Genomic DNA, 25,995 nt, shown 5'->3' with positions numbered 1-25,995 from the left:
CGCAGCTAGGCAACGAGGGAATACTGAAACGCTTCCTCGAGCACAAGAGACTGGACATCGACCCGGGCCCCCCTGATAACCTGGGGCCGTTACATATTGCAGCTGCAAAGGGTATCACGGTTTCGGTTCGTATTTTGTTGAAAACAGGCCGGCTCAACATCAATAGAACGAACAAGCTGGGGAGGACGCCGTTGCATTACGCTGCCCAAGGGGGACACAATGAGGTTGTGCAGTTGCTCCTCGCGCAGAAAGACATCGACATCGACATAGCGGACTACGAGGGTCGTTCTGTGAGGTCATCTATAAGCATGTACCCTCCAAAGGTCTCCGAAACCCTGACGGGATACGTATCGCCAAACCGCAGAAACACCGCCGAGCCTATATCCTCGTCAGAGTAACGCAACTTCGAAGCGGTAACTCCTAGACTAGCGAGATAAGGGTATGAGTTCAGTGCGAGAGAAGCTCAAAAACGAGAATTAGGTCAATGGGAAAACCTACTACTAGAACTCGATGGTGATAGCAGATCGTATGGCAGGAGGCAGGGCGTTTCGATTATTTCATTACTCAACGATCCATCGGAATCTGCAAGTAGGGCACGCAAGCAAAAAGCTTGCAGTATCAAGTCTATAATATTATAACAAAAACAAAAAATAAAAACTCTTGTCAGTCCTTCACTTTCTGCACGGGTATCCACCAAGATCGTTGTGGTAACCAAAAGAACACGCGAGTGATTAAGAGGAAACCAAAAAAGATGGATATCTGAAGACACCAACCTGTATACAGTCAGAAAGAGGAAAGGAAAAGAGAGGGGTTATAACGTTTATGCGTGTAGCGATTTGAACCGCTTCTGCATGACCAGAACGATATGCTCTGACAGACTACGCTCCTACCGGCCCAGTCCGTCCAGCTTGAAAGTAGGACGCGACGGAGTATCCCAGTGATGCCTCCTTGGGCTGTCCAATGCACTCAAAAAGATCACTGCTGGAGGTACCGCAGCAGGCGTACCTATTATAACACATCGATAAATTCATTCCACATGCATATTCAGCCCCCCGGAATGGATGATACAGGGACAGCGGGATCGATAGTCACCAAACGTCACTCGCGCTATCCCCCGCCTCACCTTGGAGGACCCGTTGTCCAACCCAAAGATGATTTCCCTGAGATATCGTACGATACACCATCACCCTAGGCGGACTGCCCCCCCCCCCACCCCCCAGACTGTGTGGAACAGTGCCCACAGACCGGTGCTCTAACCTATTTCCCAGAACGACAAAAAGTCCCGGTATGATAACATACTTTTACCTACAGTATCCCTCATCCCAGTCCCTGCAACAAACCCTTTTAAACCCGCTCCCTCCCCCAAATTTCCCCCCAGTCTACAGAAGAGCCCTCCTCCTATTCCCCATTGCCGGTCCCCAGAGTCTACGCACATACGTGTAAACGCCCGTGTTCCCACTCCTCAATAGGCGCCATACAGCATGACGCATCGTATCATACAAAAATTGAAGTTAAACCCCCCCTCCCTCCCGTGGCCGACGAACCGACCTGGACCATGACAGGACAGGACAGCTTCCCAAATCGACTCCAAGTTTTTGAGCATGAAGACGTGAAATCCTTCCTCTCAAAAATTTCCAAAAAAAAAAAAGCCTCCTACCTATATTTATCTACCCTTCCCAGAATTTGAGATTCCGAAGGAAAAAATAAGAAGAAAGTGAGCGCAACGCTGCCAGAGGCACAACTCACGATAACGCTCGCTCCAACAGCCCGAGTCCGCTGCGTCGCGGATAACGTTAGCCTACTCGAACGAGAGGACCGCCCCCCAGCAAAAACACTCCAAGCCTCCGGAACCAGCCAGGCAAAAAAATAATAATTTGAGTACGCTATCAGAGCAAGGCAAGTACCCGCCATCATATACCTATTAGTCAGCCTAACAATATGCGCTGAAACTACTGGTATAAGGTGACTGAATGCCGGAGGGAACATAAATCATCCAACTATTTTTTGAGGTTTTCTCAATTTTATTTGTGCAAGTGTGGTTCATTATTTCTTTTTCCACCAATATCGAGTAACAGACCCCCTCATTCTATCTAGTATAAGGTGGTATTATGATACTCCTTACACCATACTTCAAACATATGACAGACCTGAATTTGGTGATACGCTAGGTCCTCCTACACACACAGAACACACACACAGCCCAATTCTCTGCACCTACCTCTTTAATCTATCCTTTGGTTTTCCTTGTTTGCTCTTGCTTTGAATCCGCCATCGGCAGGTCGGTGGACTGCCATGACGAAGGACATATAAACCCCCCTCCCCCTACGGAGAAGTATGATAGAAACCGCCTTGACGGCAGGCAGAACCCGAGTGACACCCCATGACAACCCCCACAAGCCTATCAATCGTGATGGACCCCATCAAGCTAATATCATACCCGGTTTTACCTGCAGACAATATACTCGAGTACGGTAATATATTATCCTGCCCCCTTTTTTAAAAATTAAAAAAGGAATCGAAACCGCTCTTGCATAGATTGCATTGCATGGCCACGTGCTCTCGGTTAAGCCAATTTATTAATTAATTTACACTCTCCTCACAAAGCCACATATTACCGGTTGTCGTTCCCATGCCACAAGCTTAATCACAAAGCTGGTAAGTGACTTGTCGGACATAATTATCGTAGATTTTAAGCATGATATCAGGCGGTTTATAAGTTGATAGCGGTAATGACGATATGCGTGATACTCTTTTTCATTTCCCATACCTAATCCAGTACCATTACCATTACCATGGCGAGAAGTATGAATACTATGGTGGAAGAAAAAAACCCGAACAAACACCTCGCATGCAAGATCGTGCACGGGATAGATAATCCGAAATCCGGGTGAAACGGGACAAGAAGGTAGTAGGGTAGTTTTAGAAATATCAAAATTGAATATCAAAACAGAATTCAAAACGAAAGAACGTCCATCTATCGCCCGGCGCCTGCATCGTTACCACCAAAGAATGAAATAACAAAGACGGAGAAGAGAGCTGAAGGTGGAAGACAAGAAGGCGAAACTAACAGCGATGATAGCGAGAAATAGAAATGTAGAAATGAGGAATAGAAATTTTAGGGGGAGAAAATAGATAGACAAAGAGGAATTAGGCAGCACCTAGTATGTAAGAATTAGACTACCTTCCCACCTCAAATACCCGCTGAAGGGCGTTTTGGAACACCTGAACATTGAAATCGACTAATCCTTGTTTCTCAATGCTGTCCTTACGCATCAGACAGATCAGGGCGAGGTACCTATTCGATCAGAAGACCGTATTAGCCAATAGCTATAGCCGCGGGAAACTAGTGGGGGTGTCCGGAAGGCAGGATCATGTAAACTCATCCAGGTGGAATAAAGGAGATACAGGAGCAAGGACAATGACTTATTGATTTCCCGAAGATAAAGAACCATCCCATTTTGCAGCCTAATTATGCTGCTCGCTTCCACTGTTGCTTCTTCTTGCTCTTGCTGCGCTTCGCTCGGGGCCTCCGAGGTTGGCGAAGAGACTTGGCCTTGAGGCTTGCGGTCGTAACTAATTAATGACTAGAGGTTAGCGACCGCCTTATTCGGCAAGACCAATGGGTCAACTAAATACCCATAAATTTCAGACACATCAACAATCACGTCTATATAATCGCTGCAGATCTCGTAGCTCTGCATATCAACGGGACTGCTGTCCGTCGCGATATAAATCTTACTCAGAACATCAAATAAAAATGCTTTTTCAATTCCAGAATTCGAGCACAGGATATTCAACAAATTCTCCAGAGTTCCCAGCTGTGGAATCAGCTTTTGAATAACTTTGGAGAAAGCCTCGAAAATTGAGTGATCATAGATCGAAGTCAGATGATAAGAAACCTGCACATTATCAAACCCATTATCAGAAAGCTCGTCCTGAGTTCGCTGCATGATGTCACGTTGAGTGTCAAGTTTGTATTCATCTGACAGCCCATCAACCTTGTGAACAAAGACCTCGATATTGATGGCCGGATAGAAACGCTGGATGGCTATAATTGTCGTGTGCAATTTGGAAAGGGGTTCCAGATACTCATCTTGAGCATCAATAACCCAGATCAAAGCGCCAAGTTCGCCAAAAATGTGATCAAAGTCGAAGGTTGGGTCTAGGAAATTGAGTTGGCCAGGGAAATCCCAAACCTGGAAATCCATAAAAGAACTATACAGGAGCCAAGCTTTAGCAATGAGGCCCCGTTCTATAAGTAAATATTGGCACTAACTGGATCGGGTCTTTTTGGATTCGAGTTGTGGACTCAAGAAACAAGGTCTCCGTGGGCGGCATCTTGTGGAACACCACCGAGCTAATCGATGATTTCCCGCTCCTATATGAAAATGTAAGCCAATCCGCATCCATGTATCCACCCAATTCAAGACTTCAATCGGCAATACAATCAATTGAAAGAAAAACAGAGCAGGCAAACCTCCGCTGTCCCATCAAGAGCAACCTAGGCCTCCTGCCACTTGCTTGGCCCAACCCGGGATATGTGCCCACGCTAGAAGTTGGGCTCTGTAATGCCTGTGAACGTGACATCGAGCTATGTGGACGGTAACCTGCCTTATGTGTGGTGCGTGGAGAAGGGGAGGTAGGTTCCTTTAAAAAGCGATCTAGTGAGTAAGAGTTCATCTTGGTCGATTGTGAAGAGGTTGAGCAATCCATCTTCGAATTAATTGGGATAGGGTGATAGGGTGGAGTGGGCGGAGGAAGGTAGGAAAATTGTTCAGAAGAGGTGGAAGAACTTGAAGAGAATGGCATGTGGACAGTCTGCAACCCAATGCGAGGGAAAAAATCAAACGAAATAACAGAGGGTAATAAGAAAAATGACAATGTCTCTCTGTCTGGCCCTTAATCCTGGGGGCGAAGCGCAATACTGGCGACAAGTGCGACAACGAAAAGGATACTCAAGGGTTTATGACGGACCTCGAGATGGATCCAGATGAAGGGGTTTGTGTCTGAAGCGGGGCAATTGCTGAAAGTTTTTCCTCTTTTTTCTTTTTTTCCTTTTTTTCACCCTCTATACTGTGCAGAGAAGAGGGGATAATTATGCAGCCAGACGCAGTGGGGGTGTAGCAGAGCAGTGAGGGAAGGCCAACAACCGACCCAAACCACAGTGTTGGCGTTCGCAGTAACCCGGACCCTTGGTTTAGATTCCAATGAGGCTGCAAAATTGGATGCGGCTACTCCAGCTCGGGCACGGAAGTTTGGTTCCTGACTCGTAGCCCTGCGGGCTAGTGGTGGTGCCTACCCCGAGGCGGATGCTGTGGTGAGGTAGCTCTGCTGCGTATAGTGATCCCTTCCCTTCCCAACCAGTAACCGGCGCCAGAGACAGAGACAGACAGAGATGGGAAGCTCATAGGGGAGGTGAGCCCGATGCGATGGGAAGGGAAAAACAGGATGAAAAACAGGATGTGCGAATGAAGGGAAAAAAAAAAAAAAAAAAGACCGAAACAACCGTAAATACCGGTATCATGCAAGAAGAAGCTATCAATCAAAGAGCCGGGATTAGGCCTGCTCGAGCCCAACCAAGAACAAACTGCCCGAGGACGAGGGGGGGCGGAAGTGAAAGGAAAGGAGGGCGGGAAGGGAATTCATCGAAAGGTGCTACAGCGATGAAAGTCCATATTACCATGCTGATCTCAGACCTTTCAATATCTCCCCAGGGCAAAAAGGGCGGGAAGGGCGCAACAGAGAGGCAAATGTATCCCTTGAATGTCTCTCTATTTCACCTTCACTCTTCCTGCTGTCTGGTATGATATGCGCCCTTCAATCCCTCCAGTTCCTCTGCCCAACCCCCGTAAGGGTGCGTGCTCTCTCCCTCACCCTCGCTCTGCCCTCTCAGTTATGCTCTTCCCACTCCAATAGAACACCTTCTTCCTTATCTCAGAAACCGTTTACTCACAAGTTTGATACTGTATATCTCCCGGGGTATGGCTATTGCGAATAAACGAGCCGTGGATGCAACGATAAATGGCTCAATCACAGCCTTGCACCTCACTCAGCCGGTGTGGTTATGGTTAATGGTGGAGATGGTGGTGGACGTTCGTTTGTGGTGGGTGGGTGGTGCTGCTGGGTTGGGGCTATCAGTGGTCGTGTGTAGCGTTGCGTCAAATTCCAGCTTTGATGGAAAGACCAGGCTTCGTTTCGTGTTGTTATTCCTTGGGACAAGAAGTTTTCCTCACCGTCAGCGATAGTGGAAACGGGGATGGCGGGATGACCAAACTGACGGGCCTTGCTTGCGCCTTTTTGCGAACTAGCAGAAAGAGCCGTCGGCAGACGCCTGTTTCCTTTCCTTTCCTTTTTTTTTTTTTTTTTCCTTTTTTCCCTTCCCTCTCCCTTTGTCCCGCCAACAGCAGCACGGGTATCAGGAAGTGTGTGAGATGATGTTGTTACACAGAACCCATTCCAGCCCAGATATGCCATTCCGATGCTGTGACCATAGGTAACCTGCCGTGAGTGATAGTCCAATGATAGACCACCTACCGGTATGCAAAACAAAAACTCGAGTAATACCAGCATCGGCAACACTTGGAAAAATTTCCTCACACTTTACTGGCTGGTGATGGCACCCTTTCTTCTTTTTTTTCTCCTCATGCCGATGGTGTGTGTACTCGAGTACCGTACTCGTACTTGAGTACCGGCATTGTTCCAGTATCATGCGAGGCTCAAGCATTGACATGCAAGTATCTTCCCAAACCTTGCGCGCTTCGTGCAATATCGGAGGCTCAAAATTAAAAGCAAACTGCTGTGCTGGGGCTGCGAGTGTCGCACCATAACGTATCATACCGGTAACTTTTCAGGACGACGGAAATAAAAGGATCTCGGGCTTAGGGCTGCCATTGCAAATAAGGCGCCATGACCGAAACATATCATAGTCTAAATAATATCATACCGGTATCATGCTGAATTTATGCACGTCGCAGTCCGAAAAGCACAATGTAGATCCCTCCTACGGCAGGGTATATATGATACTACTAATTCATCGCATAATTACCGTATTGTGAACACAGTTCTGTTCTTACGTCGCGAGATTTCCGAGAGTCGCCATAATTTTGCAAGTCTTTGTAGTCTGATTGGCCGGTATTTGTGGTGTCTATCTTCTGCGCAGGTACTCGCAGTGCAAGACTCCCGCGACGCTAGAACAGACCGTACTATCGAAGTCTAGTTGTTGTGTACGATATGATACAAGTGCGTAAAGTGCATGATATGTACCCGAGTACAATAGTACAGTACGAATACTGCACGGTACTGCATGGGAGAGGCCCATTTTGATGTCAGTCCCCCGGAATCCTACCCTACCGTATCCACAAGCCCCCAATATGGTAGTCTATGATACAATATGATACCAGCACTGAGGCAGTTTTATGCACGAAGAATGTTAAGAGAATTGAGAGCTGAGGGAGAGTTAATGCTGTATTAAAGACATTTGTGCAAAGAGCAGGTGCTATTATTACGGGGGGATTTTAGCTTGAGCTTGGGTCACCGAGTGCATTTTGTTGAGAATAACTTATGAAGGCCTGAACAGGGCGATGCCCGATCAGATCTCAACCATCTCAAATCTCAAAGCCACCGTCCTTGTGCCCGGCAACCAACGTCGACAACCCCCGCAAGTCCACAACCCCTCTTGCGACTAGCCCCCTACCACTGTTACCGTGCCTCTCTGATCTCGAGGCAAGCTAGATCCTGGCGAATGCTGCTGTGGAGTGTACCATAAACTCCCCGCCCTCTGATAACGGATCCACCACATCACCATGAACCCAGCCTCTACTTCTCTCCTGACGGAACACCTTCGCTGGACACCTCTCGTAAGTTTATCCCGACATCCTTGGAAGTCTGCGCTAAGCTAAGGTCGACAAGTCTCTCATAGATGACATAATAAATACTGTGAATGCCCTGCTCTACCAATCCGTATCCGCCGTCGAAACCTTTCTCCTTTCGTCCCCGCCCGGGTTGCTAGGGTTTGCCCCGCCACCTGGCACAATTCCAGACACAGATGGTGATGGAAACGTAATTTATTCTGAGAAGGAAGAAGAGGAAATAAATAAAGGAATACACCAATTGGAAACCCTACTTGAGAATGGCGTGGATAAGAGGTTCGACGCATTCGAGCTGTATGTGCTCAGAAACATCTTGGTTGTTCCGCAGGACCTCGTGGGATGGGTGAGACTCGCACACCATAAGGTTAGTTTGCAATATTGTTCTCCCTTCCGGACCTTATTCTACATCCCTCAAAAGTACTGACAACTCTAGAACCTTGACTTCACATCTATAACCCCTCCAGCGCCCACAGATCCTAATTCTTCTGAACCAACTGCGAATATGCCCGCACTTCCGCCAGCCCACGAAGCCCAATCTCGACTTCGCACCCTCCGTCAAACACTTCTGGCCTCGCATGCCCTGAACCAAACACTCCAGTCAGAAGTAAGCTCCAACGAACGAACCCTCACGCAGCTGCGCGCCCTTGCTAGTTCAGATAATAAAAGCCCGTTCTCGTTCATTAACTCGACTTCAATGTCTACGAAAGAGCTTAAGGACACTGCCTCATTCGCCATCTCTCAAATCGGGCTCATACGCTCTCTTATAGCGCAATTGAAACCGAAATATGCCGAGCTACAGCGACGGCGCCAGAAGGAGCAGGAAGAGACCTCGGGTGATAGGATGGATGTTGATGAAGAAACTGAAAAGAAGGGGGGGGAGGGCACGCCCGAGGAGGAGAGGAAAAAGTACATCGAGAGGATGACCAGGAGACACATGGAATCCTCCCGGGGGTTACGGTTGAACGCCAAGGGTGAGGTTGTTGGTGGTGATTTTGAGGAAAATGTTGCGAGAAAGGGGTTAGGTGAAGTTGAGGAGTTGGAGGGACTTGTAGAGGGGCTTGGTGAGGGGGACCCTTAGCGCAATTATACCCTCCCTCGGGCTTTGGTATACTTTATGTCCAATTATGTCGGGGTAAAGTGTATGATATCGTTTAAAAAACGGGAATCCACCGAGATTTAAGTGAGGGATTGCTAAAAATTGGTATCCCAATTCCCAAAAAGACAGATTGAGTCACCGTCCGAGTTAAAACAATTATTTAATATCTACGAGAGATGACCTGTCCTGGGATAACTGATACCGAAAAGGACCAAATCCTCTGCGGATCCCGGGCATTTATATCCAACTTGGTACACTAGTGGGGGCCTTTGATAGCTTCTGTCTGCCGTAGAATAAAAAACGTATCATGGTGGGGCACGCAGCAAAGGTAACACCTTTAAGGCTCCGTGTTAACATGCCTTTGGTTCCAACCGTACCGCAGCAGAGATTGGTGGTTTGGAGGAACCAAGGGGTGTGAGCCTCCTGGGAAATGTGAATACTATGCCTATACTGCCCTGCATACACTCGAGCAGTCTACCGGTGTTTTGTTTAGGAAAAGTTATGCACAGGGAGAGGGGTGTGGCTAAATTGGAAGGGACACCGTCGCGTCTCCACGTGATTTCAAATGCCAATGAAGTTTGCCTGACAAATCTCGCGTAAAGTGGTTAACCCTAACCCCACCCTACGCGTTGCAAGAGAAACTAAGACGCAACTGCTATGATCCCTCTTTTCTCTTTCCTTTCTACCTCTCCTCCACAACATCAATCATATTCTCCTCCCCTTTCCCCCCTTCTCTAATTTTTTTCTGCGTTGCAAATTCTTCATTGTTAATTGCCTTGATACCCCTCACTAAACCTTTTTCTACTGACGTTCATTTCACACAAACTTCGAGATGTATGTTGTGAAACGAGGTAATGCCAATTTCTCCCGTTCCTTCTGTATTATTTTAAGGCCTCCGGAATTTCTCCCTCGCAATTCTTCAGCCTCACTGCTTAGAGTCCCGCTGACAATTCACAAAAATAGACAACCGTAAGGAACGCGTCCAGTTTGACAAAATTACTGCTCGTGTTTCCCGTCTCTGCTACGGCCTTGACAGCGAACATGTTGATGCAGCTACCATTACCCAGAAGGTCATTTCCGGAGTTTATCAGGGTGTTACTACTATCGAGCTAGACAATTTGGTAAATTAGGCTTTTTGATTTCTAGCTTTGGGTTGTCTCTAATAGATTTCTAGGCAGCGGAAACCGCCGCATATATGACTGTCACTCACCCAGACTACGCCATTCTTGCAGCTAGAATTGCTGTTAGCAATCTTCACAAGCAGACGAAGAAGCAGTTTTCTCAGGTCATTAGCGATTTGTATCACTATGTCAACCCTGTGAGTTCCATTTTCCTCTCAATTATGATCAAGTTCTCGATTTGGACTGATATTTTCCAGAAAAACGGTCGTCCTGCCTCGATGATTTCGACTGAAACTTACGAGACCGTCATGCGCCATGCGTCCGAGTTGGATTCTGCCATTATCTACGATAAGGATTTTAACTACAATTACTTTGGCTTCAAAACTTTGGAGCGTTCGTACCTTCTTCGCATCAATGGAAAAGTTGCTGAGCGTCCTCAGCATATGCTTATGCGTGTGGCTGTCGGAATTCATGGAGAGGATGTCGACAAGGTTATCGAGACATATAACCTCACGTCTTCAAAGTATTTTACCCATGCTTCGCCTACTCTCTTCAATGCAGGCACACCATCGCCTCAACTCTCGTCCTGTTTCTTGGTTACTATGAAAGGGGACTCGATTGATGGTATTTACGATACCCTTAAGACCTGTGCTATGATTTCAAAAACTGCTGGCGGTATTGGACTCAACATTCACTGCATTCGTGCTACTGGTTCCTATATTGCCGGGACCAATGGTAGTTCTAACGGCATTGTGCCAATGTTAAGAGTGTTTAATCATACCGCCAGGTATGTTGACCAGGGAGGCAACAAGAGACCCGGGGCCTTTGCTATCTACATGGAGCCATGGCACGCGGATATATTCGATTTCATTGACTTGAGGAAGAATCATGGCAAGGAAGAGGTAAGTAAATGCAATAGTTGGAGCATCTCGCGGGTATCGCTAATTTCTCTACAGGTTCGCGCAAGAGATTTGTTCTACGCTCTTTGGATCCCTGATCTATTCATGAAGAGAGTTGAGGCAAATGCCGAGTGGAGCCTCTTTTGTCCTAATGAAGCCCCAGGTTTGGCCGACGTTTGGGGTGAAGAATTCGAGGCTCTCTATAACAAATATGAGAATACTAAAGACCTTGCTCGCAAGACCATCAAAGCGCAAAAACTCTGGTATCACATTCTCGAAGCCCAAACTGAGACTGGCAACCCTTTCATGCTCTACAAGGACGCATGTAACCGCAAATCCAACCAGCAGAACTTGGGAACCATTAGATCGTCCAATCTCTGTACCGAGATTGTGGAGTATAGTGCACCTGATGAGGTCGCAGTTTGTAATTTGGCATCGTTGGCCTTGCCTACATATGTTGATGTTCAGAGGGGCGAGTACGATTTCGCCAAGTTGCACGAGGTGACCAAGGTCGTCATCAAAAACCTCAACAAGATCATCGATGTCAACTTCTATCCCGTCCCTGAGGCTAGGAAAAGTAACACGAGGCATAGACCTGTTGGTGTTGGTGTTCAAGGTTTGCCTCCTTTCAATGTTTCTCTTGATGGCAGGCAACCACTGACTTGATGAATGCAGGTCTTGCTGATGCTTTCTTGGCTCTCCGTATGCCATTCGAGTCGCCTCAGGCGAAGCAACTTAACATCCAGATTTTCGAGACTATTTATCATGCTGCTGTTGAAGCTTCTACTGAGTTGGCTGAGATCCAGGGCCCCTACCCCACCTACGAAGGTTCTCCGGCTTCGAAAGGCCAGCTTCAATATGATCTCTGGAATGTCACCCCCACTGAATTGTGGGATTGGGATGAGTTGAAAGAGAAGGTCAAAAAGCACGGCCTCCGTAATTCCCTTCTTGTGGCTCCTATGCCCACCGCTTCGACCTCTCAGATCTTGGGATTCAACGAGTGTTTTGAGCCTTATACCTCGAACATTTATTCCCGTCGAGTTTTGGCTGGCGAGTTTCAAATTGTCAACCCTTGGTTGTTGAAGGATCTCGTTGACATGGGATTGTGGAGCGATAACATGAAGAATCGTATCATTGCGGAGAATGGCAGTATCCAGAATATCCCGAATATTCCGGATGATATCAAAGCTCTTTACAAGACCGTTTGGGAAATCTCTCAGAAGAAGGTTATTGAGGTATGTTCTTACCCCGGGTACCGGCATAACGGGTTTTTACTAAATAGTTTTATAGATGGCTGCCGACCGTAGGTTCACACCATGAGGCTACTTCCCGGGAGATGCTAATCAAATGTCGTTATAGGTGGTGCCTTTATCGATCAATCACAATCTCTCAATATCCATATCCAGAACCCCACCATGGGGAAACTGACTTCCATGCACTTTTATGGTTGGAGACTGGGATTGAAGACTGGAATGTACTATCTTCGCACTCAGGCGGCTGCGGCCGCAATTGTGAGTAGCCCCCTAGCTCCCTATGGATGGTCAAAGCCTGCCCACGAATGAAAGGGTAAATGTAACATTGGTTTGTGTTTTTGTGGTGGATTGAGACCTACTGCACTAATAATCCAATGTACATAATATGATTGATTCTTTGGGGGGTTCATGACTGATGGGTTCATGTTTAACTTTTTTCCCCACTATTTTTCTTTGTCGGGCGGATTACATGATTTTTACTATTAATTCCCTTCTTACGCTAGGCGCGGTTCTGCCCGTTTTCGTTTTGAGTTTGTTTCGTCTCAATATTTTCTGCGGAGGCCTCTGTTGGATATTATGCTAACTTTTGTTCCTAGCAATTTACTGTCGACCAGGAAGCACTTAAAGTTGCCGATACGAATGTGGCACGTGCCCTTCCTAACAAGAAGCGTCTCCCAAACACTGGCTACTCTTCTACGGCTGCTATTCCTCGCCCGTTGGGCGCCTCCACTTCTCCTGATTCTTCGCCGAGTCCAAGTACTCTAAAATCGGCGTCTAACGGCATTAACACGCCAGTTGTTGTACCTCGCGTTAAGTCTGAACCTTCTCCCAAGTTGCTTGTTACTGAACCTCCTGCCGTGGCCGATGAGATTGAGGAATTGGAAAAGAAGAAACCTCAAGATGAAGACAGTCAGTGCCTCAATGAGGAGCGCGAAGGAGACATCTATGCAGATGCTGTTCTCAGCTGTAGTATTGAGAACAAGGAGGAGTGTATGATGTGCTCTGGTTAGATTGTGCAATTTTCTTTGCCAATGACCTATCACAGGGAGCAGGGGTGTTTATGGCGCAAATGATTCCAATTGTAATGAAGGTTACGCTTACGGGGAACGTCTTATGTTAGCTAATTGTCTTCGTATTCACATTTTAACAATTCAAATGTGATACCCGTGCTCTACTGCTTTGCTTCTCTCGATGTGAAAAATGAAATGAAAGTATCGTTGTTATTTCATGATTTTGAATGACACGCCCGACACAAACATCAAATAAATATGATAGGAAAAAAGCCTGCTACCCAACTATTCCAGCCTATGGCTTCTTACTACCTCTTGCTACCTCGCAAAGCTCCCTAACGGGTGTCCCGCTCAAATCGGGGTGCACAACCTTCCCAACATAAAAGTATTTTTCATGATTCTTGAAGAAGTTCTCCCAATGAGATATGGCCTTCTTAACATCCTCCCACGCCTCCTTTCTACGCTTATCCCTCCGCTTCTTCAAGTACCTAACCCGACTATCGTTCTCCCCAGTGCTCTCCAGCCTCGAAATCTCGCTAAGCTCCTTATCATCCAGCTCCCTGACATCCCCAGTAATGAACATCTCCTCCAGCCCTCTCATATCCCAGGTGAGGTCATCCTTGAAGCACCCAGACACAAAAGCCCTAGCCGCATCCCTCCCAGAGAAGAACCCGTACGCGCCACCGGGGCCATAAATCTGCGGCGAGGCTGAGACGTCGAAGACGCTCCCATTGACAGCAACGTAAATGGGCAATTGGGGATCCACGCCGGAGTACTTTGATAGTTGTTCGTCAGTCAGGACCAACGGTGCCTTCTACCCGACCAAAAATAATCACGGGTTAGCGGTTGCCATATAGGTAGTAGCAGTAAGAGGGGGAGGCCGGGGGGGGGGGTAAAATAGTTACGAATAAATTCTTTAGGTTATTCCACTTCAGTGCCTTAGGCTTGTACCCCCAAGTGACTGATTCCCCGTCCGTCACGAACCAGCTGAAGACGACGCTGAGGAGGAGGGCACCTGTAAGCACGCGTAGGATATCGACGAGGCTGATCCCCCTCGAGATGGTATTGATGTCGTCGTCGTGCGTGGGTCCCATGTATTGGGTGGGGGAGGAGCCGGTGGGTGTTCCGGTAGGGGGCAGCTTGCGGTTGCGGATCGCGTCCTCTGACATTTCGCGCTCGGTGGATTGGAGGAGGGGGGGTGTTGGGGGGAGGAGGATGTGAGGTAATAAGTAGGATACGATCCACCTGCTACAGTATAAACTTTCAAAGGGCGGATCGTCCGTAAAATAAACAAAACAAATCAAGAATGACGTTCTTCAAGGGAGAGTTTCCCCGGAGTTCCTTCGTTATGATATGCCAAAGCTCTAGCCAAAACAATGGAAGCCCTAGGAGTTCGAACCGACACGTTCCACCCTCATCATCATCTTGGATACCGATAATTAGACTAAAAACCCTTGGCAAGCCTCCCGGTATCTAATCAACCAATTACGATTACCCTAAAGATAATCTAATATAATCTAATCTAGTCGAGGAGGGGCTAAAACCCTTATTTATCTGCCAGTCACGACAGGAATCACACGCCAACCCAACAACAGCAACATCGCCGCAAAATAATCAAGCTAAGCAACGACGACGAGGGCACTTGAATCAGAAAATAAGACGACCCCCGACCGACGATACGACAAAAATTCGATAACTTTTGTGAACCGATAAACATCTAAGTCATGGTAAAAATCAAAACCCGCCTCTAAGAACTCCCCCCGGGCAGGCAAGCTAACGAAGGAAAATCAGGCCCCCGCAGCAGCACAAGGTGGAAGGAAACAGAAGAAAAAGTGGTCCAAGGGAAAGGGTAAGTTTTTCACCCCCTTGTCTTTTTTCCCCCTTCCTTTTTTGGCCAGAGGGACCAGATGCTGATGTGGATCGAACATGTAGTCAAGGATAAGGCTCAGCATGCCGTCGTCGCCGACAAGACCATTCAGGACAAGCTCAATAAGGACGTTCAAACCTACCGTCTCATCACTGTTGCTGTCCTCGTCGACCGCTTGAAGATCAATGGCTCATTGGCGAGGAAGGCGCTAGCAGACTTGGAGGAGAAGGGCGTTATCAAGAAGGTTGTCGGCCACTCAAAGTTGTCGATTTATAGTGAGTTTTACCTACCTGCCTAGGAGTCTGATGTGGAGTTGATATTGATGGATTTTATATAGCTCGCGCGGTTGCGGCGGCGGAGTAGTCTCTTTGTGAAATAATGGGTTTCTATTAAATCAAAAAAAAAGTAAAAGGTCAAATTTTCTATCCTTGCCACGTTCCAGAGGTTCTTTCTAGAAGGGTTTCTTCGCGTTTTACTCGGGAGGTCGGGCCGAAGGGGGGGACTAAGGCGGATGGTTATGTTTTTTTTTTTCTTGGCAGGGAACGTTATCAGGCGCATTCACGGGTTACATATCGGAATTGAAAATACGTTCGCTTGACACCGGAAATTCTGCATTTGGGAGGCTTAATAGGGGGCGGGGCTGGGAATGCTGGGCTGAGGAGGATATACTTGAGCAGGCTCTATCTAAAATACTGTTGGCCCAACTACCGAGTGATTTTGTTCCCCACTTCAGGATCCACGGCCCAGCCAGCATAATACTATATCTAGGCCACAATATAGCATCACCCAAAAGCACCATACTCCACCCTTCAAAAATCATGTGTGGTTTCTTACCTGCATTCAATAAACCAAAGGATAATAAGCAAGGTTGAACCCCTAGAAACCCTAAGGTGATTCCAATGCAAGACAAAGTATTAATTCTAAACCCAACCAGATGGCGGACAACCTCTAATGAGTTCCCCCCAAACAATGCTCCCAGCACCTTATTGGATGTCCACTACGCTAATACCAATATGGTAGGTCCCAAAGCCTACAAAATCCATCAGTAACCACGACCGAATCATCAAAGCAGAATCGAATTACAAACCTATCACGCCCAAGGAAAGTCGTTCCAATCATTACATGGCTTAATGAGCTTAAGCCAGTCCTGTGCAAGAACGGCGTTCCAGTCAACCATACATTCAAAACAATCCATGACAGCTTTTCTATTCTTTGGCTTGCAAACACACGGCGGGGTCCTCGGGTCAAGCGCATGATCCACGGGCTCCGGATCTTCAATCTCCCCGGCATCTATCCGTCGGCATGCCTCAACCATTTTATCCACGTCCCCACAGCTACGAGGACATGCCATTGCTTTGAGCTCGTACACACACACTCGATACGAGTTCAGAAGAGTGGAACGCCAGTCTACTTCATTCATGGTGCGGAAAAGGCAGTCAATGCAGTGTGGGGCGTCCTCCATGAAGTTTTTGTTGCGGCACAACTTGGCGCTATCGAAGCCGTAGGGTCTGTTATTTGCAGGAGTTTGAGGGGGTTCGGTTATAAGGCCAGATGCTATATACATTAGCTAAGGTGGCCCCAGAAATAGTGGGAAGTGGGGGGGTACCGGCGTAGGTATAAACACTAGTACAGGGAGCCATGCACCTCTCTGGTGGTGATACACCTTGGATTTCGTTCGGATTTTCTCGAGGTTCCGGGTGCCTCCTGAGTAGGTGATGGTCGAGAAGCGGGTGGGGGACCGCCGCAAGTGCTAAGAGGGGGTAAACTAGAAGTGAGAGCGAGATAAACATTGAGGATTTAAGGATAATTCGAAGCGTTGACTGTGAAGTGTGTGGTGATGATAATTATTGATAACTAGGTTGACGGAATGAAGGAGAGAGGAGGGAAATGAACAGGAGGCACTGGTGGTTAAAAAGAAGGGCATTCTTGGTAGAATAACGAGCACAGATTACGTGTGCCATTCGATTCAATGCCGTCATGTATGGCGGCCGCGTATCGCACAGTGTCTGCTCCCCATCGTGATCCCTTCCAACCTCATGCTTTGAAGCCCCCCCCCCCCCAGATTTCCTACTACTAGATCCACTGCTCCCAATTACTTATACCTCCCCCTCCACGCTCACCAAGGCTCTACTACTCTGCGGGGGAACTTGCTACAGTTAACAGGTGAATAGATGGAACCACCGATCACTCGATCTTACATTTACCAAACCTGTTATAATTGATGTCACATACTCGCAAGTATGATACCGTATCGTAGTATTGTTCAAACACTATACCGACCTCCGTCCAATAATACCGGTACCGCAAACCAATTGCGATGCCCATTTTTAACTCCGTCAATCTCCAACCCGTTTTCGTCAAAGTCTCGTCCAATGTAGAAAAGGTATATTATAACGGGAAAAGGCGCATTCTCGATAACAACCCCTTGTGTGCAGGAAAGTTCAAAATATCTCCCCCGCTAGGAGAAAATCCCCCCGAACTCTCCGTCTCGGTACAGCAGCCAGAGAGAAATACCGTACCGCACAGCACCCCCCGAGTGGCCGAGTGACCCCCATGGGTCAATGAGAGATACCGGCAAATTACCGGTAGTTGGAGAACCCTGGTCCCCCGGAAATCCGGGGAACTCCTTGAAATGCAGCTTCCGCCTTGGCAATTGCAGTGGCCACCTATTACATATCCCTAGCTTTCCGATAAAACAAAACTACTACAAGTCATGGCGCTGTGTCGTACTAAAACCAGCACAGAAAATCAAATTCCTTTGCCTTCTCGGGGTGTCGTGACTATGGTTAGGACATGGAGGGGAACAGGTGGGGTCGCTGGGCGTGGGGGGTCATGTATTTTCCTTAGTCAATTCACCTAGGCAAGCACTGAATCTATCACTCAAGTCATCACTACTGTTTGACTCCATTCTGTTTCAAGTTCCATTCCTATTTCAGTTCTCTCCCCCCACCCGGCCATCTAATATTGCACTCCGCCAACATCATTGGCAGACACGCCCATCGCGCACCTTCAAACAAATCCCTAGGCCGTAGTCAAAATATCGAGTGGTCTTTCACGATGAGGGTCCGAAAGCGGTGCCCTGGATGGCTCTTTGGGGCGCCTTAGGATCCTTTTTATTGATCCTCCTGAGTAAACAACAAGTTCTTCCAGGGGCTGCGCACCATGACCTGGTGCATTCCTGTGGCCCAGCACATCACAGCAGCTACTAAATCACCCATAATTCAGTGTTAAGGGCACTCCACAAACCTGGCAACAGAAGAAACGTGCCCCCCCTGTTTTCCATACAAACCCCACTTTTCGCACATGCCTATCAACTCCATAAAAAATTTATTAATAGAGAGCTTAATCCAAAGATTCACATAGTTAAATGTCAGACTATAGGAATGGTTGTCATGAATGTGGCTTAGCAAGAAAAAGGTTTTCACATGACTCATGATTATGAGTCATAGATATGTTATTGTTTTGTGCATATGACCCATTTGAGTAGTATGACTTGTTATGTTATGATTTGCTATGTTTCGCACATGACTCAATTATGAGTTATGGGATGTGTATGATGAGAATGCCTTGCAAGTATGCCTTGCACATATGATTTATGTTTTGCACATGACCTTATTATGAGGTCATGGGTTTTGCACATGTGACCACTTTTGATTATATGACTTGTTTATTTTATTATAATTGGTTTATGAGTTTTTGCACATGACCTTACTACGAGGTTATGGGTTTTGTACATGTAACCACTTTGATCATATGACTAGTTTGTTACGATTTGGTTTCGCGCATGTGACCACTTTAGGTCATATGACTTGGGGCAGGAAGAGCACTATATAAGGAGGCCGGTACGGCCCAGAAGGATAGGCTCTTCACACTTTTTTCTAAGTACGTTTCCTACTTATTACTTTAACGAATATAATACATCTTTACATTCATTTACTATTATTATAACATTTATTGCTATTACGATAAGAAGACTCTGTACGAGACAGAGTTAGAGAAAGTTTATGATAGGTATTACAGATAGAAGACAATGGTCTCGTACTATCAGTAACATAGGCATAGTCCTAAGAGCAATCACATAGCCAAAGAAGAAAAGAGAAGAAGAGAAGTATCATTCCCTGTTGCTAAGAACTAAATATCTGAAGAAGGATCATTGCAATAGTTCTGAATTGTGAAAGACTTATGCTGAGATTACAATGCTATAGAAACATGTTCTGAAGGGGGTCAAATAAACTTTTAAAGAAGGCAATACTAAAATTCATATCAAGTCAGCCAATTTGGATGGGATTCTGCATAGTAACCAATAATAGCAAGCAAGCACATGTACTGCCATTCCTGAATGAAACTAATAAAGTTTTAGTAATGTGTTTGAGTTGTGACTGTGACAAATATTAATAACTTCTAAGAACTGGGAAATAGGTAGCAGCCACTACAAGTTCTACGGATAACACAGTACTTGTACTAGGGTGTCACGAACATGGCTTAACAAGGAAAGGGTTTTCACGTGATGCATAGTTATGAGTCACAGGTATGTTATTGTTTCGTGCATATGACCTATTCGGGTTATATGATTTGTTATGTGTGGGATTTGTGATGCTTTCGCACATGGCTCAAGTATGAGTCATGGGATATGCGCCTGACGAGTATGCCTTGCGAGTGTGCCTTACGGGTAAGCCTTGCGCATATGATTTATGTTTCGCACATGACCTCATTATGAGGTCATGGGTTTCGTGCATATGACTCAGTCGAGTCATATGACTTGTTTATTGCATTATGATTGGTTTATGAGTTTTGCACAGGACCTCACTATGAGGTTATGGGTTTTGAGCATGTGATCACTTTGGTCATATGACTAGTTTGTTATGATTTGGTTTCGCACATGTGACCACTTTAGGTCATAAGACTAAAGGCAGGAAGAACACTATATAAGGAGGCTGATGCGGCCGAGGAAGATAGGTTCTTCATGCTTTGTTCTAAGTACTTTTCCTATTTATTACTTTAACGAATATAAAACACCTTTACGATCTTTATCCTTATTGTAACATTATCGTTACGCCAAGGAAGGCGCTTTACAAAGAAGAGTTAGAGAAAACTTGTGATAGGCGTTCCCGGTAGAAGACAAGGGTCTTGTACTATTGGTAATGCAGGCAGAGGCCTAGAGCTATCGTAAGACAAAGGAAGAAGAAGACAGGAAGAGAAGTATCGTTCCCTGTCGCCAAGCACTAATTATCCAGAGAGGGATTGTTACATAGGGTCAGAGTCATACTCTGTCACTCCTATTTTCCTCCCACATAGTTTGGCAACATCACGTCAACTATCGTCAGCCCTCCCACTCACCTCTGCCCACTTGATAGTTCCTGTCTATGGGCAGGTTAACTCTGCCATCCTCTCTTGCTATCACCTCACTTGTCTCTTGTCCGCTTGATGTGGGAGTTATTTAGACTTACCTAGTAGACCTGTCTTACTTATAGTGGCTCGCTTAGCTTTGGCACAGTTGACTTCCTCGCTTCACTTTTGGTCGATACTGGCAGTAGTGGATGTCTTTCTCTCCACTTACATGATACCTATTGGGGAATGCCTTGGCTTGTAACTTTGGGGTCTATCTTGCAGTGAGATTTGACCATATTCTCCTAGTCACTCTATTCAAGCTACGGTTGCCTTCCTCCTCTCATCCTTCTGCCTCCCTACTACCTATAGGATTTCTTTCACCAAGTGACACTATCTCTCAGAGAAATAGAGACTACAAGAGAGATGGGGTAATACGGTAATGGTTCGGTCACAATTAAGTTAGTACAGGGGTCTTGGGCCCTTCTTTTCTTTTTTCTCTTTGGTCGCATCGGCTGGTACCCTACTACTTGATAGTGTAATAATCCCATCAGTAGTCAGTTGTTTGTATTCACAGAGTGAGAGAAGATGATTGTCTGTAGTAGCGTTAGGGCTACTGGTTGGGAGTTGTCCCATAGTATTTGTATGGTGTGTAACTAGGCACACCTACAAACTTGTATATATAGAAGTAGATCTCCACTCACAAATGTTATACTTTTCTGAGATTAAGCCATCTCGACATACACCCCTGAATACAATTCCACATCATCCTTGCGACTCACCACTCAGTTCACCTCACAGATCTGTTGTGAAACTGTGTGATCCTTATTTCCCACCATCACTACTGTCTACTGGTATCTTACTACTGCACCCTCTTTTGCTGTTTCAGGTAGCCCTATTGGCACTCCCAGATGGACAGCTTGGGGCTCTTATTTTGCCAATACCTTCTGCTTACAGTGGGTGCTCATTTCTTACAGTTTCTTCTTCTCATGTCCGTGGACTATATACTCAAAATATACATTTATGTCATCTATGTGGCCTACCTATTCATTACTTCGACTTTAGGGGTGTGGTCTGTCTCATGAGTTGGGTTGGGTCTGGTTGTTGTAGGTGAGTGGTTTGTTTTGACTGGCAGTTTGGGGCTTGCTTGGTTTGAGTTTTCTTTTGTTCAGTGGGGGTATACTGTTGGGATGGGGAATTTCCTTGCTTCGAAGAGTGGGTTTTTAGACTTTCTGTCTTTACTGTTTGTAGATAGCCATATGGGAGACTAGCAGGAGAGTTTTTTAAACTAAGGACTAGTTGGATATCGGTAGCTCTAGACGAGACCTCAACACTCAAGTCGTGGGATCTGAGGATCGAGCACCTGGCTGTTAGTGTTAGTCTTTTTGGGATTATGGTTTTTCTTCTAGCTGCTGGAGAACAAGGCTGGGAGGGGGTAAAGGTTTTCATAGTTATAGCATGCAGGCCCCTAGACCTTACATTACATAGAACTGGAGAAATAAAAGGATAAAAAAAAACAATTTAAAAAACAAATTTGTTACTAGGGTCGGGGTAAAATCCTCATAGGGATAAAAAGGCAAAGTTAAAAAAGTCTTTGCATATACTAGTTTTTAATAATTGTAGCAGTGACTACTTTTGGCAAATCAGGTACTATCAAAGATCATCTACTTTAAATCAGATGACATAAATAAAACCTACGATACCAGACATGGTCAGTGTCTTCAAATGAATCTCTATTAGATTTTAAATAGGGTAGGATATCATGCTACACCTTAGTATGATAATATTGGAAAAAGGTTAAAATCTGAATAAAAAGAGAACAGAATGAAGGATGCATTTGGAATTGGTCCTCTTATGGTTTACTTGACAAGTGGAAAACTTGGAAAATCTTTTCTAATATAAGACATGTGATAAGAGCGATAAATAAAAAAACCAATAATAGAAAGAAGGGATGAATCTCTCAGCAAAGCTAAAGATGGAACTGCATGAATGATCATACATACTAACAAGGTAAGAATTAGAGAGTCGATCAACCTAACTAGTATCTGTACCTGCCCCTGGAGAAGCTGACTCAGAGTGCGGACTTGTGCATTAAAATCAGCAAGGATGCTAAATACATCAGTCTGAATCGTCTCCATGGCTCTAGCGATGACAGCTTTGTCTGAGGTATGTGGCTGGGACACTTGTGTATGAGTATAGGGGATCACTATCATATCAGTTACAAAGTACGCATGCTTGCTGCTAAGGTGTACTCAACCTGAGTGTTTGAGATTAATGCCTAATAGGAAGTGTATATTGTGAGATTGATACTGGGAAGTGGGTACATGCTATGGTTCAGAATCTCTGTAGGATTCATTAGTAGGAGATTGATTTGAAAGGTCAGGATTGTTCAGAAGTTTGGATTCTGGGATCCAGGGATTGATCCCCAACCCAGTAAGAGCATACAAAGGTTCTTCTGCCGAGGAGTTAGAGGACTCTGACTTGGAGTTACAATTGTGCTGGCGTTGTGATAGTGTAGAAGGGAGTAGAGCCGGGAAAGTGGGCACAAGCTGGGGTTCAAAGTCTCTCTCATGTTTCGAGGCCTTAGAGGATACAGGCAAGGATACAGTGGGGGCAGAAGACTTATTCACAGAGAAAGGACCGCCCAAAGCTAGGTACAAATTCCAGCTACCAACTAATCTAAGGGAGGGAATATACAAACTTGTAGATGTAGAGTCAGCATAGTGCATATGAGACTAGGCCTTAGCTCCAAATAAAGTGGGAGTGGGAACACTCATATGAAGATAAGAGGATGTGCCCTGATATATGTTTTCCTGAATAGTCTGGGATTCAAAATTACTCTTACATTCTGAGGTCTTATTCGTAGGAGATTTACATTAAGGTGAGGATATCGACTTAGAGTCTGAATCGCTCTGACATGTTAAGGGTGTAGAGGGAAGTGGAAAGCGAATCACCAATCTGGTTTACAACAGTCAAATACCAGTTACAAGTTTGTATTGACGTAAAGATATACGCAGATTATTTGCCATATACTCGAGTACTTGTACCTTGTAAATTCCTATCTTACTCCTATTTCTGAATACTTCTTACCTGGAATGAGTAAGATACTTGTAGATAGCTAGAGCCTCTAGTTGAGATAGATTTAACTTCTGTCGACTCCTTCCCTCTTGTTTCCTGATTTTTCTACCAGGGGCTGTACTACAATATATATATCTTCATGCCACCCCCAACTATCAATTTTTATTTCATCACTATCATTATTTCTCTTAATGGTATCTCAAACCAGATTGTGACAAGGCAGATTAACAAGGAGGAACAAAGGGCTTTTATGTGACTCATGCTTACGTGTCATAAGAGTTTTGTAACATGTTCGCAATGTGCTGATCATGTTATCGGTAATAGATACGATAGTTGGCAGGTGGCCGGCTCTTCCAGAGAGGAGGTGAGAGCTGAGAACTAAAGGAGGCTTCGAAGGTGTACTGAGGAACAAAGAAGTAACTGTTCAACCAAGTATATTGAAATACTGTTTGTCGAAGTCTGCCTTTTCTATCGTAGAAACCGGCAGTCTTTAAATACACAAATCTGTTCATATCTAGCATGAATGAAACTAATCAAAGGTATCAATTGATATACTTTGGTAAAACTAATTAAGTATCAAAGCGATACTTAAAACAAAACATAAAACAAAACCAAGTATCAAATGATACTTAAAATAAACCAAGTATCAAAGCGATACTTAAAACAAAACATAAAACAAAACTAAGTATCAAACAATACTTAAAACAAACTAAGTATTAAAGTGATACTTAAAACAAAACATAAAACAAAACATAAAACAAAACCAAGGATCAAACGATACTTAAAACAAACCAAGTATCAAAGGGATACTTAAAACAAAATATAAAACAAAACCAATAACCGAGTACCCATACCGGTTACAAGTTTATTATTATACGATGACTTACAGTTGTGAGTCATATGATGATATGATTTTTATGCGTGACTTATAATTAGGAGTCATGAGTTTCGTGTATTTAATGTTTTTTAAGTGCACATGACTTGTTATAAGATTTATGAGTGGTATAAGTATGTTACGCAGTTAACTCGTATGAGTTAACTGAGGATTTCACAGGAATTACGGTTGTGAGTTATTGGGGATGGTGATGCAAAGGTATGAGTCACAAAGGGTTGGGTTTGGTGAGATGTCTGCATAAATAGTGAGGTCCAGGGACCTCCAGTATATACATGCTCCGTCAGTCCTATTTTCCTCCACATAGTTTGGCAACACTACGTCAACTATCGTAGACCCCCTCCACTCCCCTCTGCCCCCTTGATGGTTCCTGCCTAGGAGCACAGTTAACTTCTCCATCCCCTCCCGCTTTGGCCTCGCTTGTCTCTTGTCTGCTTGATGGGGGAGTTATCTGGGCTCTCCCAGTAGTCCTGTCTTGCTAATAGGGGCTTGCTTAGCTTTGGCACGGTCGGCTTCCTCTCTTCGCTTCTGGACAGCGCTGGCAGTGGTGGACGTCCTTTTCCGCACTTGCATGATCCCCGTTGGGGAACACCTTGGCTAGTAACTTTAGGGTCTGTCTCGTAGTGAGATTTGACCATACCCTCCTAGTCGCTCAGTTCAAGTTTGGTTGCCTTCCTCACCTCGTCCTTCCACCTCCCTACCGCCGGTGGGATCCCTTCCACTAAGTGACGCTATCTCTCAGAGAACAAGGGACTACATGAGAGACGCGGTAATACGGCAGGTTTGGTTTCGGTTGGGTCAGCACTGGGGCCTTGGGCCCTTCCTCCCTTTTTCTCTTCGGTTGTGTCGGCTGGTACCCTATTACTGTCGGCTGGTACCCTACTACCTCTCCCTCTTTTGCTACTTCGGGCAGCCCCCTCTTCCCTCCCGGATGGACAGCTTGGGGCTCTTGTTTTGCCAATACCTCCTGCTTACAGCGGGCGCTCTTTCCTTTTGGTTTCTCCAGCTTGCGACTGTGGGCTATATGCCCAAGACATACGTTTATGTCACCTATATGGTGCACCTATTCATTTTTTCGACTTTATAGGGGAGGCCTGGCCATTGGTTTGTCCCAAGTGAGGGGCACGGGTTGGGTTGGTATCTGGTTGTTGTTGGCGAGGGACTGGCTTCGGCCTTTGGTTTGGGATTACTCTGGTTTGGGATTTTCTCTGTTCGGTGGAGGGTGTACTGTTGGGATGGGGGTTTTTTCCTTGCTTTGAAGGATGGGTTTCTGGGCTTTCTGTCTTTACCATTTGTAGATAGCCGTGTGGGAGACTTGCAGGGGAGTTTTTTAAACCGAGGAGTAGTTGCGTGTTGGTGGCTCTAGGCAAGGCCCCTCCACGTTCAAGTCGTGGGCTCTTAGGGGCGAGCACCTGGCTACTGGCATATGCCTTTCTGGAGTCATGGTTTTTCTTCTGGCTGCTTGAGAACAAGGCAGGGTGGAGGTGCGGGTCTGCATGGCAAAAGCTGATATGACCCCCAGCCTTACTTTCGTTAAAACGGATAAATAAATAAGATTATAAAAAAAAAAAAAAAAGGACCTCCAG

General features: G+C 45.7%; 6 protein-coding genes; 3 read left to right on the top strand and 3 right to left on the bottom strand.

The window, feature by feature from the left end:
* Positions 1 to 3,089: 3,089 nt before the first annotated feature.
* On the bottom strand, positions 3,090 to 4,338 carry GSTUM_00008924001 (uncharacterized protein; the record flags this gene model as incomplete). XM_002840371.2 has 4 exons in its annotated part: positions 3,090 to 3,295; positions 3,424 to 3,503; positions 3,618 to 4,215; positions 4,277 to 4,338. The coding sequence occupies 4 exons, from the start codon at positions 4,336 to 4,338 to the stop codon at positions 3,178 to 3,180; spliced, it is 858 nt and encodes a 285-aa protein (XP_002840417.1). The 3' UTR covers positions 3,090 to 3,177.
* Positions 4,339 to 7,802: 3,464 nt separating this feature from the next.
* GSTUM_00008922001 (uncharacterized protein) lies at positions 7,803 to 8,292 on the top strand (the record flags this gene model as incomplete). Its single annotated transcript, XM_002840370.1, has 2 exons — positions 7,803 to 7,856; positions 7,909 to 8,292. The coding sequence occupies 2 exons, from the start codon at positions 7,803 to 7,805 to the stop codon at positions 8,290 to 8,292; spliced, it is 438 nt and encodes a 145-aa protein (XP_002840416.1).
* A 1,386-nt stretch (positions 8,293 to 9,678) lies between these two features.
* Positions 9,679 to 13,382, top strand: GSTUM_00008921001 (uncharacterized protein). XM_002840369.2 has 8 exons: positions 9,679 to 9,815; positions 9,928 to 10,085; positions 10,139 to 10,282; positions 10,343 to 10,987; positions 11,042 to 11,600; positions 11,660 to 12,223; positions 12,344 to 12,495; positions 12,834 to 13,382. The coding sequence occupies exons 1-8, from the start codon at positions 9,797 to 9,799 to the stop codon at positions 13,245 to 13,247; spliced, it is 2,655 nt and encodes an 884-aa protein (XP_002840415.1). The 5' UTR covers positions 9,679 to 9,796; the 3' UTR covers positions 13,248 to 13,382.
* A 49-nt stretch (positions 13,383 to 13,431) lies between these two features.
* Positions 13,432 to 14,660, bottom strand: GSTUM_00008920001 (uncharacterized protein). XM_002840368.2 has 2 exons: positions 14,153 to 14,660; positions 13,432 to 14,061 (listed from the first exon to the last, which is right to left on the bottom strand). The coding sequence occupies exons 1-2, from the start codon at positions 14,414 to 14,416 to the stop codon at positions 13,543 to 13,545; spliced, it is 783 nt and encodes a 260-aa protein (XP_002840414.1). The 5' UTR covers positions 14,417 to 14,660; the 3' UTR covers positions 13,432 to 13,542.
* A 195-nt stretch (positions 14,661 to 14,855) lies between these two features.
* GSTUM_00008919001 (uncharacterized protein) lies at positions 14,856 to 15,721 on the top strand. XM_002840367.2 has 5 exons: positions 14,856 to 14,974; positions 15,039 to 15,096; positions 15,180 to 15,280; positions 15,316 to 15,389; positions 15,452 to 15,721. The coding sequence occupies exons 3-5, from the start codon at positions 15,198 to 15,200 to the stop codon at positions 15,475 to 15,477; spliced, it is 183 nt and encodes a 60-aa protein (XP_002840413.1). The 5' UTR covers positions 14,856 to 14,974; positions 15,039 to 15,096; positions 15,180 to 15,197; the 3' UTR covers positions 15,478 to 15,721.
* Positions 15,722 to 16,063: 342 nt separating this feature from the next.
* Positions 16,064 to 16,964, bottom strand: GSTUM_00008918001 (uncharacterized protein). XM_002840366.2 has 3 exons: positions 16,721 to 16,964; positions 16,202 to 16,668; positions 16,064 to 16,144 (listed from the first exon to the last, which is right to left on the bottom strand). Exons 1-2 carry the CDS (start codon positions 16,902 to 16,904, stop codon positions 16,205 to 16,207), a joined length of 648 nt encoding a protein of 215 aa, XP_002840412.1. The 5' UTR covers positions 16,905 to 16,964; the 3' UTR covers positions 16,064 to 16,144; positions 16,202 to 16,204.
* Positions 16,965 to 25,995: the final 9,031 nt, after the last annotated feature.

The sequence above is a fragment of the Tuber melanosporum genome (assembly GCF_000151645.1).
Source record: "Tuber melanosporum whole genome shotgun sequence assembly, scaffold_50, strain Mel28".
Taxonomy (NCBI): domain Eukaryota; kingdom Fungi; phylum Ascomycota; class Pezizomycetes; order Pezizales; family Tuberaceae; genus Tuber; species Tuber melanosporum.
The sequence above is the reverse complement of the archived record's forward strand: the minus strand, read 5'-3'. Positions and strand labels throughout refer to the sequence as shown.

Bases quoted from the DNA above. Each gene is read 5' to 3' on its own strand.
- GSTUM_00008921001 (XM_002840369.2), top strand. The intron at 10,086-10,138 runs GTAAATTAGGCT...ATAGATTTCTAG, and splicing joins CTATCGAGCTAGACAATTTG to GCAGCGGAAACCGCCGCATA. The intron at 12,496-12,833 runs GTGAGTAGCCCC...TTTTGTTCCTAG, and splicing joins AGGCGGCTGCGGCCGCAATT to CAATTTACTGTCGACCAGGA.
- GSTUM_00008920001 (XM_002840368.2), bottom strand. From the start codon at position 14,416: ATGTCAGAGGACGCGATCCGCAACCGCAAGCTGCCCCCTACCGGAACA. The intron at 14,062-14,152 runs GTAACTATTTTA...TTGGTCGGGTAG, and splicing joins ATAACCTAAAGAATTTATTC to AAGGCACCGTTGGTCCTGAC.
- GSTUM_00008919001 (XM_002840367.2), top strand. From the start codon at position 15,198: ATGCCGTCGTCGCCGACAAGACCATTCAGGACAAGCTCAATAAGGACG. The intron at 15,281-15,315 runs GTCGACCGCTTG...CTCATTGGCGAG, and splicing joins TCATCACTGTTGCTGTCCTC to GAAGGCGCTAGCAGACTTGG. The intron at 15,390-15,451 runs GTGAGTTTTACC...GATTTTATATAG, and splicing joins CTCAAAGTTGTCGATTTATA to CTCGCGCGGTTGCGGCGGCG.
- GSTUM_00008918001 (XM_002840366.2), bottom strand. From the start codon at position 16,904: ATGTTTATCTCGCTCTCACTTCTAGTTTACCCCCTCTTAGCACTTGCG. The intron at 16,669-16,720 runs GTACCCCCCCAC...TAATGTATATAG, and splicing joins TAGTGTTTATACCTACGCCG to CATCTGGCCTTATAACCGAA.